The sequence below is a fragment of the Muscardinus avellanarius genome, assembly GCF_963383645.1.
Source record: "Muscardinus avellanarius genome assembly, chromosome: 15".
Lineage (NCBI taxonomy): Eukaryota > Metazoa > Chordata > Mammalia > Rodentia > Gliridae > Muscardinus > Muscardinus avellanarius.
The window spans coordinates 57,646,466-57,664,790 of NC_137801.1; the positions used below are offsets into that span (position 1 = coordinate 57,646,466).

Here is an 18,325-nt window from a genome sequence, read left to right on the forward strand (position 1 = left end):
CACACTTATAAAAACCCACAACATCACAAAGTAAGAAATGTAGCATCAGGTGAACAATGTCTCGGTTTCGGGGTTAATACACTGTTTTCATGTACTGAACAAAGTCTTATCATTGTCCCCAACCTGGAAATTTCAGCTCGAGAGTCTGTGACTCAAAACACCTGCTTTGTCTTTTTCTCGTGCTAGATCTCTGATGTTTCCTTCTTTTTGTCTTCTAGAATCATCTTTCAGATTTTCACGCCACAGCACAAGATCAAATCTCTTCTACACATGGCCTCATCCTTCTCGTGTCTTCTCTGTTTGCAGAAAGCCGGTCAAAGTCCTGGAGGTGGAAACGAACCGCCAACTGATTGACCATTTTTCTCAATGTAAGAAAAGCTGAAATAACTTGGAAAGTGAGGAAGATGGTGAAGATGATATGTATTGCTTTTTCCAAGGGCAGATTCGTTAGGCCCTCATTAAAGAGCAAGAAGAGAATTAAAGGCAACTGCAGTAGAAGGCTTAAAAGCCAAAATCCAGCCAACTCAGGAACCTGCAATGACAGATCAGTAAAGAAGTTTTTTGTTTATACATATAAACAAGTACTTAACACTACCATGAACTTACAGTTTGGGCTCTGAATAATTAAAAAATAACATGACACGATCCTTGTCCTTAGAGATCTTACTGTCTAGATGAGAAAACTAACTTAATGTGAAACAATCCTAAAATAGCACACTTTAGTCAATATCAAACGCAGCATTCAGAAGTATACACTAGCGCCGGGCGTGGTGGCGCGCACTTGTAATCCCCGCGCTTGGGAGGCGGAGACAGGAGGATTGCACAGGTTTGAAGCCAGCTGTGCTGGCTTAAGAGACCCTGTTTCCAAATAAAAAAGTATAAAATAGGTCTGGAAGTACAGCCCAGAGATAGAAGGGTTTCCAGGAACCCAGCACCACCAAAAAAAAAAAAAAAAAAAAAAAAGTATACACTAAATGCTACAAGAAATAAGAGAATGTCAGGGTAGGTGAAACAAAGCCTTGAAGATAATACTCTTAAAGTTGTGCAGAGGGAGGAAGAGGGAGGGTGAGCCAGCCAACATGAAATGAGCATGACTGAGAACCAACACATCAGCCTGGAATGGATGGTTGGGTTAAGAAATGGCAAGAAATAAAGTAAGATATGCTAGGTGTGGCCTAATTATGAGGGGTTAAGAAAACCTCAGAATCATCCCAATAGCCTGAACCTAAGTGCTTAGACAGCAGGATGATTCAGAAAACAAGAGCCTGAGGGCTGGTGAGGTAGCTCAGTGGTAGCGCCCTTGCCTATAATGGGCCTGGCGTAGGAAGTAAATTTTTAATTTTCCCCTATTTTCTTATTCAGGATCTAAGTAGACATGTTTAATATACCAAATATTTTCAAGACTGCTAAGAGAGAAGAAACTATCAATTTTAAATATTAACTATGTTCAGGCAGTTTATATAAATCATTTTACAGTAATCTCAGAAACTTGAAAAATAAGTATTATTTTCATCATCTTATATATGAAGAAACCAGACCTCAAGAAATTAAGCAGACTATAGTGAAAAAATGGTCAAGCTGGAGCCAGGCCTACAACTCAGGCCGGTTCTCTTTCCTCCACCCATCACTGCCTGGTTCCTGCAGGGAAACCTTACTGTATTTCCATGCAGCTCTTAGAGGAAGGAAGAGCCTACCTTCTCCTGTAGGTTTCCCATGTAGCCCAGGTACAACCGGATGGCTTCAATTAATGTTATCAGGATGATAACAGTGATCACAATAAATTTGTAGTAATCAGGCAAGACTGAATACTAAAAAACAAAACAAAAACAAACAAAAAAAAAAAACATGCAACACTGGCTCAGGAGAGAAGAAAAAAGTTAAGAACTTTAATTTTATAGACAATGGGTCAGTGTTGGGGACGGGCAGAGCAGCCTCAGCAACAGTAGCAAAGCATAGGCTTACCTTCACCTGAAGCATCATGATGCAGCTCACCCACCAAAGCGGGAAAAAGTAAGTGTTAAAGTAAAGTGACATCTGCAGCGCCAAACTGGAGACCATTTCATTATCTACAAAGAGAGAAGGAAGAGGGTCTCACTCTACGCTCCACTGCTGAGAATGAGTAACAACAGCTCAACAAAACTCCAAATTTTAGGCCTATTTATAATCATGGACAGCAAAAGGGATATTCATCCTAGTACCATTTACTTCAAATATTGGTGACTTGGGGTGGTACGTTTCAAATTATTCGGTTACTTATTTTGCCATCACAACCACTGATTTTTTGGCATATTATTGGTATAAATTAGCTGAGGAATATCAATTTAACCCTGTTGAAAAGATAATCATTATCATTCCTCCTCTGTAGAGCTCTATGTGAAGAACCTATAAAAGGAATGTGTAAAATACATAAAAACAAATCTCTGACATCTAAATGAATCCCGTACAAAAGCTTATCTCCCCAATTACAGACGCATTCTCTCTTTTGAGCACACTCTAATCATACGTACGCATTCTTTAATGCCCAGTCCAATGCCACCTTTTCCCATAAATGCTTCCTTGATCGTACTCTCCCACTCCAACAAAAATCTCTTTTCCCTCTAGCTACTTATCACTCTAAGCTGTGTTGGCAAAAGAATCACATTCCCCTCACCCAGTCTGGTGAATTGAAGAGACCATGCGACATTACAGTCCAAGTAAGCCCAGAATTCTTCAGACCTCATAAGCCTAGATGTCAGCCTTAAGATAAATTATTTAACCTTACTGACCCTTAACATCAACATCTGTAAAATGGTGGCTTTAAAACTACCACATAGGCTGCTTATATGGATTAGAGATAATACAAATTATTTTACCCTAGTACCGCTTAGGCACCCAACAGTTATTAGTCCCCTTTCCCTTTCTATATTTATAGTCTCTTTGTAAGTACAGACCATGATTTGAGACCCTCATAGAACCTAGCATCTTGCTTTATACTTTGTGACTACACTATACACATAAGCAAGAAGAATAAATTAATGAAAACATACTGCCATAAGGATACTACTAGGGTAGCTGTTTGAGATACAAGAGTTCCATTTATCCATCTGCTTTCATATAAAAAAGAAGGACCCAAAATTAAGAAATTGATTTTTTAAATTAAGCCCTACAAAATACATTTTAAATTTAACTAAATCCTTAAGAGCAGATATATATTTTGAAATCAACTGCTCTAAATGTAAGATTTACAAAGGCTCTAATGTAAATTTCTTAAAAACATATTTTCTTTGTCTCCATAGCTGAGTATTTTATATGTCACTTAATAATTTTAGCTATAAGAAACAGTTGTGGTATCATAGAAAAATGGTTTCCTTGAGCTCCAAGAACATGCCTGATTACTAGGATCTTCTTTTGCTTGTACCAACTTCTTAAATTACCACTGATAAAGGAATGAATTCTTAAAAGCTGTTAATCTGAAGACAACTGACCAGCCTAGGATTTTTTTTCATAACAACAGTAAAATTCTTGATCAGCTGTGGGCATGAGAATGACATAAATATTATTGTAGTATATATAACCAAAACTATTTCAGATCCACAGAAAAGAAAATGTGAAAAAATGATAAATTAGTTAGGCTGATAACGAGTAACTCTGGGTCAGTAGTCAAAATTTTGAATTTTGCAAAAAACAATTTTATGTTAGAAATTCTATACAAGAATATCTGCGTTCATATTTCAGAAGATCAAAGCTCTAATCATGCAACTGAAAAAATCAAGTTAATATGTAAATGAACTTTGAAAGCACAAGACATGAATTTTGCAAAAGTTCAAGTTGAGTTCTGTAAGCAGAATTTAAATTTAAACATTATATAAGAAAACTGGGCAAGCAAACTACTGGCCAACTGTTTTGTGTAGTCAGTGAACTAAAAATGGCTTTTGTTATGTTTAAGTGGTTGAAAGGAGCAGTATTTTGTGACACATGGAAACTATATGAAATTTAAATCCAGTGCCCATACATAAAGTGTTATGGGTACACAGCCATGCCTATGTGATTACCATCATTAATGGCTGCTGCAGAGACCATACGGCCTGCAGCGCCTACAATAATATGTGGCCCTTTTCAAGTAAATATCTACTGACCCCCAAACCTTATATCACCAGACCTTAGTGTCTGTTCATCTTCACCCTTGGAATGAGAAACAAGAAAATCTAATTTTTCACATTTTCCCTTGTACACGGTAAATCATAAGAAGGCCTCCATTTGGGGAATGATCAACGTGTCAGGATGCGGTTATGGGAGCTGACTTCGCTTTTCTCTGCACCCCTTTAACAAAATCCTTGGTTTCAACCAAGCAGAGGAAAAGATTTCTCTTTCCCCGTAGAGTTCGGTGATGCAAACCACTCGGTGGTTGCCGGCGTGCCATCCTCGGCGGCGGAGGAGGAAGGCGGCAGGCAGCATCCTCAGCTGTAGGCGGAGGGCTGCAGGGCGAGGCGGGCGGGGTTTGGCCGAGGCCGGGGACGGTGTTCATTACAAACGGCGCCGTCTCTCTGGAAAGCGGCCTCGAGGGGAACGCACGTTCCGGGCGCGGGGAAGGGCGAAGCCGGCCCGGGCAGCATCCGAGGGGCCCGGCGTCCGCTCCGCTCCGCGCGCTGCAGGCGCCGCCCCGGCCTCCTGCGGGGCTGAAGGCGGAGCCGCCACGTCAGGTCCGGGCGCCGTCTGGACGTCCCCACCCGTGCCGGCCGGCCACTCACCCGGACCCTCACTGTGCTCCGGCCCCGTCCGGCCGGAGTCTCTGAACACCGTCCGGCTGAAGTGTCCCAGCCGCTGACGCACGGGATCCGGCAGCTCCATGCCTGGCCCTCGCCCCTCGCACCCGGCCCGGCGCCGCGCAGCCGCGCGCGGCGGTTCCCATGGCAACGGGCGCGCGGCCGCGGCGGGACGGGCGGGGCGGGGCTCGGGCCGCAGAGAGCCCCAGCCGGGCGGCCGTAAACCCTCGGGGCTGCGAGAAATAGACCCTAAGTGCAGAACGCAAGGGATGTTCGTGACCCGGTAGCTCCAAGTGGTGAGGGGCAGGGGGAGAGGAGGAAGCTTGTCTACACTGGTTAAAAAAAAAGACTGGCTGGGCGTGGTGGTGCACGCTTGTAATCCCCGTGCTTGGGAGGCTGAGACAGGAGGATGCACAGGTGCAAAGCCACTCAGCTGCTTAGTGAGGCTCTCAACAACTTAGTGAGACCCTGTTTCTAAATAAAGTATAAAACAGGTCTGGGAGGATAGCCCGGAGGTATCCTCCCAGACAGGAGTCCGGAGGTATATAGGAACCCCTGGGTTCCGCCCCCAATACCACCAAATAAATAAATAAATAAATAAACAAACGACTAGCAGGAAATATGTCAAAATGCTAATAGCATTTAACTCCGGATAGTGGAATTCTGATTTTTTTGTATATATTTATTTTTGTGGTACTGTGGATTGAACCCAAGGGGCATTTTACCTCCCCAGCCCTTTATTTTTTGTTTAAAAACAGGGTTTCACTAGTTTGCTGAGTGTCTTAAGTTGCTGTGGTTGGTCAAACTTGCAATCCTCCTGTTTCAGCCCTCAAATACTGGAAGATTTAAACATTTTTAAACTATATTTTCTACTTTTCTCTCAAATAAGATGTATTACTTTACAAAAATGATTTAAGGGTAATATACATTTAGGGACAGAAACAAATGGAATGTATCAGCATTCAGATCAAGAAACAGAAACTTTACAGTATCCTCAGGCCTCCTTGCTATTCCCTTCAGACTCTAATAACATAGGAGAATTTTTGCCTATTTTTATCCCCCCCCCTTACTGGGGATGGAACCCAGGGGTATTGTACCTCTGAGCTACACCCCAAGCCCTATTTTTGGTTCTTTATTCTGAACAAAGTCTCACTGAATTGCAAAGGGTCTCAGTAAGTAGCTGAGGCTGTGGGAGAACCGCCATCCTCCTGCCCCAGCCTCCCAAATGCTGAGATTACAAGGGTGCGCCACCACACCCGGCTCCTATTTTTATTCTTTACATTAATCATACAATAGGAACTGTAAAAAGTCTGGCTCTTTGCCCTTACTCTTATTTTCATGCAATTTTTCATATTGTTGAATAGATTCTCCTTCCTTGCCATATATGGTCATACCAAAACAAGCTTATTTTATTGTTGATAAGCATTGATGATTTCCTATTTAGAGGCAGTTATGAATAGTGCTGCTTTTGGTGACAAGATGCCCTTTGATGTGCATATACTTTCATCTGTGTTGAGTGTTAAGTGCAGGTGGGATTGCTGAGTCAGAGGGTACCATAGACAGCTTTCATAGATATTGTCAGGAGTTTCCCAAAGTGACTGTACCAATGCCTGCTGCCTCTGGCAATGTGAGCATCCCTGTTACTCACTATTTTCTCATCCTTTTCTTTTAAGCCTTTCTGATGGGTATGTGGCAAACAGTATTATTTTAGAACCAAAAGGAAAATGCATGTATTTACATAAATGTCAAGAGAAAGGTCAGCTGGGTGTGGTGCAGGCGTGTAATCCCGGTGCTTGAAAGGCTGAGACAGGAGGATCTGGGTTCATGGCAGCCTGAGCTACTTAGTGAGACTCTGTTTCAAAAATAAAGAATAAAAAATACGTGACTTTAAACTATACTACAAAGCCATTGTAATAAAAACAGCATGGTACTGGAAAAAAAAAACAAACAGATACATAGACCAATGGAGCAGAATAGAAGACCTAGAAACAAGTTCACACACTTTCAGACAATGGATTTTTGACAAAGGGGCCAAAAACATACAGTGGATAAAAGATAGCCTGTTCAACAAATGGTGTTGGCAAAACTGGTTAACCATATGCAGAAAATTGGAAATTAATCCCACTTTCTCACCCTGTACAAAAGTCAATTCAAGGTGGATCAAAGACTTGGAAATCAAACCAGAGACCTTGAAGCTCCTTGAAGAGGGCATAGGTCCAACACTGCAACACATAGGCACAGATAAACATTTCCTCAACAAGACCTCAAAGGCACAACAAATTAAAAGGCAAATCAATACGTGGGATTGCATGAAACTGAAGAGCTTCTGTTCAGCAAAGGAAACTGTCAAGAACCTCAACCGAGAGCCAACAGAATGGGAGAAGATTTTTGCCATCTACACCACCGATAGAGGACTAATATCTAGAATATACAGAGAACTCAAGAAAGTCAACACTAAGAAAACAAAGCATCCAATAACAAAATGGGCAAGCAAACTAAATAGACACTTCACAAAAGAAGAAATTCAAATAAATGCAAAAAAATAAAATGAAAAAAAAATAAAAAAAATAAATGCAATAAATGCAAAAAAAAAAAAAAAAGCTCAACATCACTGGCAATCAGAGAGATGCAAATCAAAACTACCCTGAGATTCCACCTAACTCCAACGAGAATGGCAATCATTCAAAACACAACAACAGATGCTCGCGAGGATGTGGAGAAGAGGGAACTCTAAGACATTTTTGGTGGGATTGCAAATTACTGCAACCACTTTGGAAAACAGTATGGAGAATCCTCAGAAGAATGGGAACAAATCTATCATTTGATCCAGCAATACCACTTCTGGTATTTCTGGTATTCTGATACCACTTCTGGGTATCTATCCAAAAGATAGGAAACCAAACTACCAAACTAATGCATGTGTATCTATGTTCATAGCTGCACAATTCACCATAGCCAAACTATGGAACCAGCCAAGATGTCCATCAACAGATGAATGGATTACAAAACTGTGGGATATGTACACAATGGAATTTTACTCAGCCATTAAAAAAAAAAAACTCAATTACTTCATATTCAGGGAAATGGATGGAACTGGAGGACATTATGCTAAGTAAGATTAGTCAGTCACAAAAAATAAGAAATCAGATGCTTTCCCTAATATGTGAGAGTTAGGGAGAAATGAGTCATAGGAGGAACTCTAGATGAAAAAGGAAATCCCATAGAGGAGCAAACAAGGCAACCTAAAAGAGGAGAAAGGGGTGGGGGGGAGAGGAAAATCTCTAAAACACACAATGTACTTAAACATATTGAAGTCAACCACTAAGCCAAGCAAGGGAAGGAGGGATGGGGAGGGAATGGGGTAGGAATTGGGTAGGGGTTAAATCGATGATGTGTACATGTATGTACACACAAGTTTTTTACCCCAATATGATGCATGAATATAATGCACCAATAAAAAATTTAAAAAAATAAATTGAGCTGGGCATGGTGGTGCACATCTGTAATCCCAGAAACACAGCAGGCTGAGGCAGAAGGATTGCAAGTTCAAGGACAGTCTCCACAACTTAGCAAGATCCCATGTAAAAATAAAAACTTAACGAAAGTTTGAGAATGTAGCTTAGTGGTGGGTTATTCCTGGGCTCGGTCCCCAGTGCTGCAAAAACAAGCAAATAAATAAAATTGAGAGTAAGAGGCAATGACTATGCAAAATAAATGAGAAAAGAGAATTTGAGAGAAAAGCAGTGTGATTTGGAAAAAGTCCTGCCATTATGGTTGTCACAAATGGCCACCATCCCTGAGAAGCCATAAGGTGGTGTCAGCGATTTTTATGTGACTTCCTGCCAAAAACTTTCCTTCCTTCCTTTCTTCTTCCCTCCCTCTCCTTCCCTCCCCCCATCTCTCTTTGTATTACTGGGGATTGAACTCAGAGGCATTTTACCCCTGGACTATACCTCCAGCCCTTTTTCTATTTTGTTTTGTAATGGGGTCTCACTAGGCTGCTGAGTGTCTAAGCCCTCTCTAAGGTAAAGCCTCCATGGTGCCCTTATGTATTTTGTCTGACATGGGGTGAATTTTCCTGTTGGACCATTTTTATGAATGATTCTGTCTGGTGCAGAGTCACAAATGGTCCAAAGAGCTAAAAATAATAATAAATAAAAGCTTTTCAAATACTGTTATAATCTGTTGACACTCACATTTGTGTTGTTGTTGTTATTATTAATAGACAATGGTCTGTGAAATTCTGACGCACATAGGAAGGGATCTGCCTTCAGAGAATCAAGAGACGGGTCTAACTTGAGTTTCCCATGATCTAGACCACTACTCATGTATGATAGAAGGAGAGGGTATGGAGTCTCTGTTTTTAAAGTCATGGGATCCTTCCCAGAAAGATCAATAAAGAGCCCTATAAAATTTCACTGGTTAATTCTTTTTTTAATTTTTAATTTTTTTAAATTTTTTATTGGTGCACTGTATTCATACATCATAGTGGGATACAAAAAAAACTTTTGTAGACATACATGCACATATCACCCAGTCAGCCCCCACCTGATCCCCACCCCATTCCCTCCCCATCCCTCTTTCCCATGCTTGGCTTAGTGGTTGACATCTAGTATTATAGCAATTTATCCAAAATTAAAAATGATAATCTCAAATAACAGTTTCATTTGTCTGATACCAAGCTTTTGATAACTTAAAGATAACATTTCAATATTTCTTTTTGTTTTCTTTCTTACCAGAGAATATTTTTTTCTTTTCTTTTTTTTTTAGGTGAAACTATCATATATTTATATATTTATTTTTCAGAAAAAAAATCTATCCTAATATGGAATATGGACTCTAGATACCCAAAATGATCTCGAAAAAGAACAAAGGTAGAAGATACATATTTTCTGATTTCAAGCCATATAAAGCTACAATAATTGAAACAGTGTAGTACTGTTCTAAAGGCAGATATATAAACCATTGGAGTTAAGTAAAAGCCTAGAGCTAAATTCTTCCATATATTGTCAAGTTATTTTTGACAAGGTTTCCACAAATATTTGGTGGAGGAAATAATTATCTTTTAACTAATATTGTTGAAAATAATAATTACATGAAAAAGAATAAAATTGGACCCTTACCTAATCCCATATACAAATATTAACTCAAAATAGATAACAGACCTAAATATAAATCTTAAGACTATAAACTTTTAGAAGAAAATCTGGGTCATAAAACCTCACAACATTGAAATTGGCAGTGATTTCTTGGATATGATTTCAATGGCACAGGCAACAGAAGAGTATACAAACTCCCTAAAAAATAAAAAAAAATATTGTATATCCAAAGACAATGTAAACAGAGTTAAAAGTTACTGATAGAATGGGATAAAATATTGCCAAATGCTATATCTGAAGGTATATTAATATTACAACTAGAAATCCTAAAAATTAACAACAATAAAAGCAAACAATACAATTTAGAGATAGGTATAAGACTAACATAAATAATGAATCTCCACAGATAACTAATCTTAGTTGTCTATTGGATGGAAAATCTTGTTTCTCTTGTTCTGGTGTGTGTTACCTATTTCTTCTTTGTAGTTAATCTCTTTGAGTATTTTCTCTAGCGCTGGTTTTGAAGACATAAATTCCTTCAGTTTCTGTTTGTCATGGAAGCTTCTTATTTCTCCATCTAATTTGATAGAAAGTTTTGCTGGGTAGGAAATTTTTGGCTGGAAGTTGTTTTATTTCAGAGTTTGGAATATGTTACTCCAAGCCCTTCTGGCACTCATGACTTAGTTTGGGAAGTCTGGAGTGATTCTAATTGGTCTGCCTCTGAATGTCACTTGGCCCTTTATTTTTGTTGCCTTTAAGATTCTCTGCTTGGCTTCCACATTGGTCATTTTGACAATTATGTGGTGTGAGGATCCTCTTCTCCGATCTTGTCTAAAGGGAGTTCTATAAGTTTCCTGGACCTGTGTATCGACCTCTTGCTCTATGTTTGGAAAATTTTCTGCTAATACTTCCTTGAAGAGATTGTTGATCCCTTTGGTTTCACCTTCTTTTCCCTCCTCTATTCCAATTATTCTTAGGTTAGCTCTCTTAAAATGGGCCCATATTTCTTCAATGTCAGATTCCTGCTGTCGGATTTTTTTTCTAGATTAGAAACCATGCGTTCATTTTTGGATTACTCATCTTCTAAGAGCGAGATTCTATTCTCCATGTGGTCTAATCGGTTGTTTGTGCTTTGAATTGAGGCCTTTACTTCATTAATTGCATCCTTTCTCTTTTTGGCTCTCTCTGAATTCTTTTCGAAACACCTCTATTATTTCTACAGCTATTTTCCTGATTTGATCTTGTAGAAATCTCTGAATTTCTGTCTTATCGGGTTCTGATGTTGTGGGGTTGTGGGCATTCATTGCTCCATTGTTTTTCCTTTTTCCCATGATTTCGGAAGTTTGTGCCTTCTCTGGGTTCTTCCCTTGGGTCACTATGACTTCACTTAAGGTGCTCTGGATCTCGAGTCTGTGATATCTCAGTCCCCACTACTCCTTTACTGGGTTGTATCGCATAGTCTCAGACCCAGGGAGTCAATAGAGGCTGCTTTAGACTATGGGGGGGTGCCAGGTTGGGCGTTCTCCTATGGTGTAATATCTCTGCCACCGCCACTCCCTCATTGGGTCAAGTCCCTGGGAGTACAGTACTGGGATTTTTCCTCTGTGGCCCGCAATTTGACTCACTGTTGTTGAGTATGCAGATGGAGCTTTAGTGGACTCGGTGAATTCGCTGCTGCTGCCGCTGGTGGCAATATGGCGCCGCTGCCACGGCCTTGGCCATGAGACTGGCGTATTTCTTCTCTGGTTTTGAGCTCCGCTCTGTGTTCCTTGGTTCGCTGTCCGCCGCTTCTCTCTGGAGCCTGGTGGGCTGTTTAGTGCGTTGGTCTGTAGCCGTAGCTGACCGGTGAACTCGCCGCTGCCACCAGCTGTAAGGCGCTGCTGCCGCATCCTCGGATGTGAGACCGGCGTATCTCCTCTGTGGCTCTGAGCTCCATTCTGAGTCCCCCTCCTCTCTGGAGCCTGGTGATTTTTTTTGTTTCTCTGGTGATGGTGTTTTTCTGGCTATGAAAGTTGCTGATTTTGTGGTAATGGAGACTGGTTGTTAGCAGGGCTCTTAAGCCTCGCTTTTCTCGGTCGCCATCTTCCCGGAAGTCTCTTCACTGGTTAATTCTTATGCCAGTGTTGATGTTCAGAGAATAGCTGCTTGTCCAGTAATAATTGTTTAATGCATTTCATTGAGGTTTAATTATTTTTATGGTTTACTTATTTACTTTCCAAAAGATTGAGGCTAATATATTTGTTTCTTTTTGACAAGAGGCAAAGTTGTCTGATAACAATACATTTTTGGCCGGGCGTGGTGGCACACGCTTTTAATCCCTGCGCTTGGGAGGCGGAGACAGGAGGATAGCGGAGGTTTGAAGCCAGCTGCGCTGGTTTAAGATACCCTGTTTCCCAAAACAAAAAAAGTATAAAATAGGTCTGGGAGTGTAGCCCGGAAGTAAAAGGGCTTCCAGGAACCCCAGTTCCACCAAAAAAACAAAAACAAAATACATTTTTGTATGTGACAAGAAATTGATTTGGGGAGTTATTGAATTACTCTTAGGCAACATAAAGATAATAAATTATTGGCTGAGCATGATGGTGTATGCCTGTAATCCTAGTATTTGGGAGGCTGAGACAGGATCACAGGTTCAAAGCCAGCCTCAGCAATTTAGTGAGGCCTTCAGCGAAACCCTAGTTCCAAATAAAAAATAAAAAAGGACCAAGAGGTATAGCTGGGCTCAATCCCCAGCAACACACAGGCATGTGTACATGTTCAGACACACACACACACGTGCATGCACATTCACAAATTATTTTCATTTGATACTAATAAAGATTTTAGAAATATTTTGAGTGAAATATGTCATTCAGTTTATTGCTTCAAAATGCGCTGGAAAGACATTTCTGACAATCTAGATAAATTATATATTTGGATATAAAATCTTCATTTATGATTCTACATCAGCATCCACATTTTTAAAAAAATCGCATTCTAAATTACCCAAAACATAATCTTATAATCCTCAAATTGTTAATAGACAATCCGTTTTTTTAATCCCTTACACAATATATTCTATTCACAGCACTTTTCAAAGGTTTGTAAGAAAGAGACAGGCTATAAATTACAGAGAAAGTAAAATCTCATGAAAGGAATTTTTATGCTTTATTAAGTGATATTTCAAGGCTGACTTTAATATTCTGCCTTCAAAGCCCTCCCCATTGAGTATTTTTATTAGAAAATCCTTCTCCTTTTAAAATGCTGTTTATACGCTGGTCTCCTGGTTCTGTGCATTTCTTTGTGTCAGTCTACCACCCTGCTCATCTGCCGTAGCAAGCAGCTGCTCTGTGTGTCAGGCTGGGTGGGAAACGGGAATGTCAAGCCCAGGGATGAAGCCCAGAAAAGCAAATCCTGCTGATGGAAACCTCAGATCTCTCAAGTGAATTGTGATTCTGATTAGAAGCGAAGGCTGTTTTATTGAATAAATTCTATTCTTAGTAGCCATAGCTCTACTGTACAAAAATATTTTATATATGAAGGTGTAAAAATGAATTATGTCCCCCTTTTCTGGAAGGAAATTAATCTTTACCTGTTATTGGCTTTACTATAATATTGTCTTCCCACACTAAATATTGATATATTATTCTCTGTTCCTTCTGGCTTAAGTTGTGGTTCTGTGCTTTTAACAAATAGTATACTTTGTCTCCAACAGTTTATTTCACGTTGCTTAGTCAGGTTTTATTTTGATCCACAATCACATCAAGGCTGTAGGAGTAGAAATGTTATAAGTGGCCTGGTGTGGTGGCGCACGCTTGTTATCCCCACGCTTGGGAGGCTGAGACAGGAGGATCGCACAGGTTCGAAGCCAGCCTCAGCTACTTAGTGAGGCTCTCAGCAACTTCGTGAGACCCTGCTTCAAAATAAAAAATATAAAATAGGTCTGGGAGTATAGCCTGGAGGTAGTAAGCCTCTGGATTCTGCCCCTAGCACCACCAAAAAAAAAAAAAAAAAAAAAAAAGAAATGTTATAAGTGGACATTAAAATGAAAGGTATACAACTCAGTGAGACCCCGTTTCAGAATAAGCAATAAAAAATAGCACTGGGGGTATAGCTCAGAGGTAGAATGCCCCTGGGTTCCATTTCCATTACCGCAAAATAAATAAATAAATAAAAAATAAAATATAAACATAAAAATAAATAAATAAAAGGTATAGCTCAGCATACCTATAATCCCAGTACTTGGGCTGTTGAGACAGGAGTATCACAGGTTTGAGAGCAGCCTCAGCAAATCAATGAGACTCTTAGCAACCTAATGACACCTTGTTTCAAAAGAAAATAACAAACTAGGGTTGGGCATATATCTTGGAGGCAGAATGCCTCTGGGTTCAATCCCAAGCAACACACACACACACACACACACACAAACACACACACCACTCACACATGCACACACACACGAGAGACATACAAGTAAATAATTCAAATAAATTCTATTTACTATATGTATATAGATGAATAGCACAACCCTATACTTTCTTAAAGGTGCTTGCTTTGCAAAATAAAACCTTATTGCTATTATTCCTGTATCCCAATTCCTTTCATCCTATATATTTAGTTAAAGTGGAATTGTTCTTTTTCTCTTTTTTTTTTTCTTCAACACATGCTGTGAAGATTGACAGAAGTTCAAGGTGGCTGAAGACATGTGTAGTAGGATGTCAACCAGGATGTTCCTTGGGCCGGGCAAAAGCTGTGCACAGAGCTAAGTACATATATTCTAAGCTGAGGGACACCTATAGTCAGGCTGCCCTGCTAAAAATGTCAATACAGAAACTGTCCTGTGAGACCCAGATCAGGAAACAGAACACCCGGAACTAATACCCTAGAAGCACCCCTTCCTGTCTCCTCTCAGTAATTATCTCCCTTCCCTCCCAAAGTTCCTCCTCTCTTGACTTGTTGTACTTGCAGATTAACTTACCTGATATTATTTTTTATATAAATGAAGTCCCACTATTCACCTTTTGTGTTTGTTTCTTTCATTCAACATTACAATTATGGAGGTCATCAGGTTGTATGTGACAGTTGCCCTTCATTTTCAATGCTACTTAATATTCTGCTTTTTAAACTTACTATACCAGTATTGGGAATGGCCTAGGAAGATTTGAGAAAGCTATGATTTTTAATATATTCCAAAAATTGGGTGAGGGGCAAATCTGTGAAAGGACTTGGTTTCTGCCTAGAAGCAGGCAATTATTCCAGTGTAGATTAACCTAGCTAAAGGTAATTAGCAAGTCTATAGGAGAGGGGAACTAGGACTTCCTCATCCTCATTCTAAAGACAGGTTTACATAATAATTGTATGATCTAGCTAGGATGGGAGGAGGGGTCACACCTTGCTGGGGGAGGATCCTTACAGGGACGTTTACTGCGTCAGAATTATGTAAACAAGATGGAGGTCATGGGTATAAAAAGTCCACGTGTTGTATCTTTGGTGGGGCATTCATTTGAACCACCACCCCATGCCGTTCTGGCATGGGGCTGTAACTATCTTCTGTATTTCTATCTTTTTAATAAACTTCTTTAAATCTTCAGCAAGAGTCCGGGCTAATGTGTATTTACCCTTAGCTCAGGACAAGAACCCACACTTTTTCCTCTTTTTTCTGGTTTTTTTGTTGTTGTTGTTGTTGTTATTGTTTCTTTGGGGAGTTTTCAGGAAATTATTCCCAGGTGTCTAACAAAGATCCCTGGGGACAGTTTCTCACACCGTAACACTTACCATGCATTTTATTCAAGTGATGATGGAAATTTATGGTGGTTTTCCTCCCCGCTCCCCAGTTTGGGCTGTTACAGAGAATATTATAAGGCTTGCTAGTATTTTCTTCAGGACGCTCACATCTTTGTTCATGAGGGAGTTGGGCTGTAGTTTTCATTTCTTGTGATGCTTCTGCCAGCTTTTGGTATCAGGGTTATACTGACCTCATACATTGTTGGAAATGTTCTCTCTTCTTCTATTCTCTTGCAGTTTGTGTAAGATTGGTGTTTGTCTGTTTTAAAGTGTTTTAAAGAATTCTCCAGAGAAGTCATCTGTGCCTGGATATAACTAATCAGATTTTCTGTTTTCTTTTTCCATTTTGGTAAGTTGTGTGTATGTAGTAAATGGACCATTTGATTGGCATAAATTGTTTATAATTTTGCTTAATATTATATGCTTAAGGCTAGTAGGATATATATTGATGTCTCCACCCTCGCTTTTTTGGGGGGGGGTACTGGGGATTGAATGCAGGGACATTCTACCTCCTAGCTATACCCTAAGCCCTATTTTATTTTATTTTATTACTTGGGATGGAACTCAGGGACATTCTACCTATTCTACCTATGAGCTACATCCCCGGCTCTATTTTTTATTCTTTATTTTGAAATAGGGTCTCACTGAGTTGCAAAGGGCCAAGTAGCTGAGGCTGTCCGAGAACCACGTTCCTGTCTCAGCCTCCCCAGTGCTGGGGTTACAAGCATGCGCCACCACACCCAGCTATTTTTATTTTAAAACAGGGTTTTACTAAGCTTCTGAGGATCTTCCTAAATTGCTGAGTCTGATCTAGAACCTGCAATTCCTGTCTCAGCCTCCCAAGTACTGGGATCACAGGCATGCATCACCATGCCTGATCCATCTTTTTTCTTGATAGTGGCTATTTGTATCTTCTCTGGTTTTTTTTTTTTTTTTTGATCAGTATTGACAGGAATTTATCAATTTTATTAGTCTTTTCAAAGAACCAATATTTGATGGTATTTTTTGTTTCATTAATTTCTTTTCTAATCATTCTTATTTCTATTTTGTACAGGTTTAATTTTCTGTTGTTTTCCTTTGGATATAACTTCCCAGATGATTATATAAATCAGTGTTTTTTAGATTTTCTTTTTTAAACATATGCATTAAAAGTTACAAACTTTCTTTAAGTTTGGCTTTTATCATACTCTATACATTCTAATATCTAGTATTTTCACTGTCATTTCATTAAAAATGTGTTCTAGTTTCTATTGAGAGTTCTTCTTTGACCCATGAAATATTTAGAAGTACATTGTTTTTCATCCCAAACACTAGAGTTTCTAGTTATCTTTTTGCAATTGATCTCTAGCTTAACTCCACTATGGTTAGAGAATATAGTCTGTATTACTTTAAACCTTTATTATTTGTTAAAATTTTCCTTATGGCCCAGCATCTGATCAATTTTTATAAATGTCCAGATTTACAATCTGTCTTTTAATTGGATGCTTTAGTCCATTTATATTTTTAATAGTCACTTAAATATTTGAGTTTAAATCTAAAATCTTACTACTAACTTACTGTTTGTCCTGCTTTTTCTGTGCTTCCTCTCCTCTCCTCTCTGGATTTCCTTAAACTATTTTAAACTCCTTCTATTAGCTTGCTAATTATACATTATTTTACTATCTTTTTGCACTTATTCTAGAGACAAAGGTATATCTTTGAATCTAAATGCAAATATTATGCTACTTCCATGACAGTGTAAGGACTCTGGGCTGCCCTTCTTGCTTTTAGTGTGTGTGTGTGTGTGTGTGTGTGTGTGTGTGTGTGTGTGTGTGTGTATGTGTGTGTGGTGTGTACTTACCTGTGTTAGTTACTGGAAATTGAACCCAAGAACACTCTACCATTAAGCTACATCTCCAGCCCCTTTGCTTTTTTGTTTTGAAACAAAGTTTTGTAAAGTTGCTCAGGCTGGCCTCCAGATTGTGATTCTTCAGCCCCAGCCTCCCAAACCACTGGGTTTACAGGTGTGCACCACTGCGCCTGGCTTTCTTCCTACTCTTCTTTGGTGTTGATGCTGTCACATATTTTAATTATACCTACAATCAAAATACCACAACATAATATTATTGTTTCATATAGTTAATAATAATTTACACTTACCTAGATGATTATTACTCTTTTTTTGTGGTACTAGAGATGGAACTCAGGGACATTCTACCTCCAAGCTACATCCCCAGCCCTATTTTATTTATTTATTTATTTATTTATTTATTTATTTATTTATTTATTTATTTGAAACAGGGTCTCACTGAGTTGCAATGGGCCTCACTAAGTAGTAGCTGAGGCTGTCTGAGAACTCAGATCCTCTGGTCTCAGCCTCCCAAATGCTGGGATTACAAGTGTGTGCCACCACGCCCGGCATCTTTCTGTTTTTCTTTATTCCTTTGTTCTTCTCTCTTGGATTATATTTCTCTTTGCTTTAGTATCAGTTGATTAGGAATAGATGTCTCAGTCTTTGTGTTTTGGTCTGGAATATCTTTATATTACTTTCATTTTTTGAAGAATATTTCACAGTATTCTAGGATGTGAGTTGGGCATGGTGCCACCCACCTGTAATTCCAGTACTTGGGAGGCTGAGACAGAAATATCATGGTTCAAGGCCAGTCTGGGCAACTTAGCAATCAATCAATCAATCAATCAATCAATCAAAAGACTGGGTTGTAGCTCAGAGGTAGAGCATTT

At 39.4% G+C, this 18,325-nt stretch overlaps 1 protein-coding gene across 1 annotated transcript; it reads right to left on the reverse strand.

The window, feature by feature from the left end:
- Window positions 1-253: 253 nt before the first annotated feature.
- Window positions 254-4,827, reverse strand: TMEM17 (transmembrane protein 17; the record flags this gene model as incomplete). The annotated part of the gene is made up of 4 exons (XM_080711729.1): window positions 254-532; window positions 1,695-1,808; window positions 1,963-2,066; window positions 4,728-4,827. The coding sequence occupies 4 exons, from the start codon at window positions 4,825-4,827 to the stop codon at window positions 254-256; spliced, it is 597 nt and encodes a 198-aa protein (XP_080567855.1).
- Between the last annotated feature and the right edge of the window lie 13,498 nt (window positions 4,828-18,325).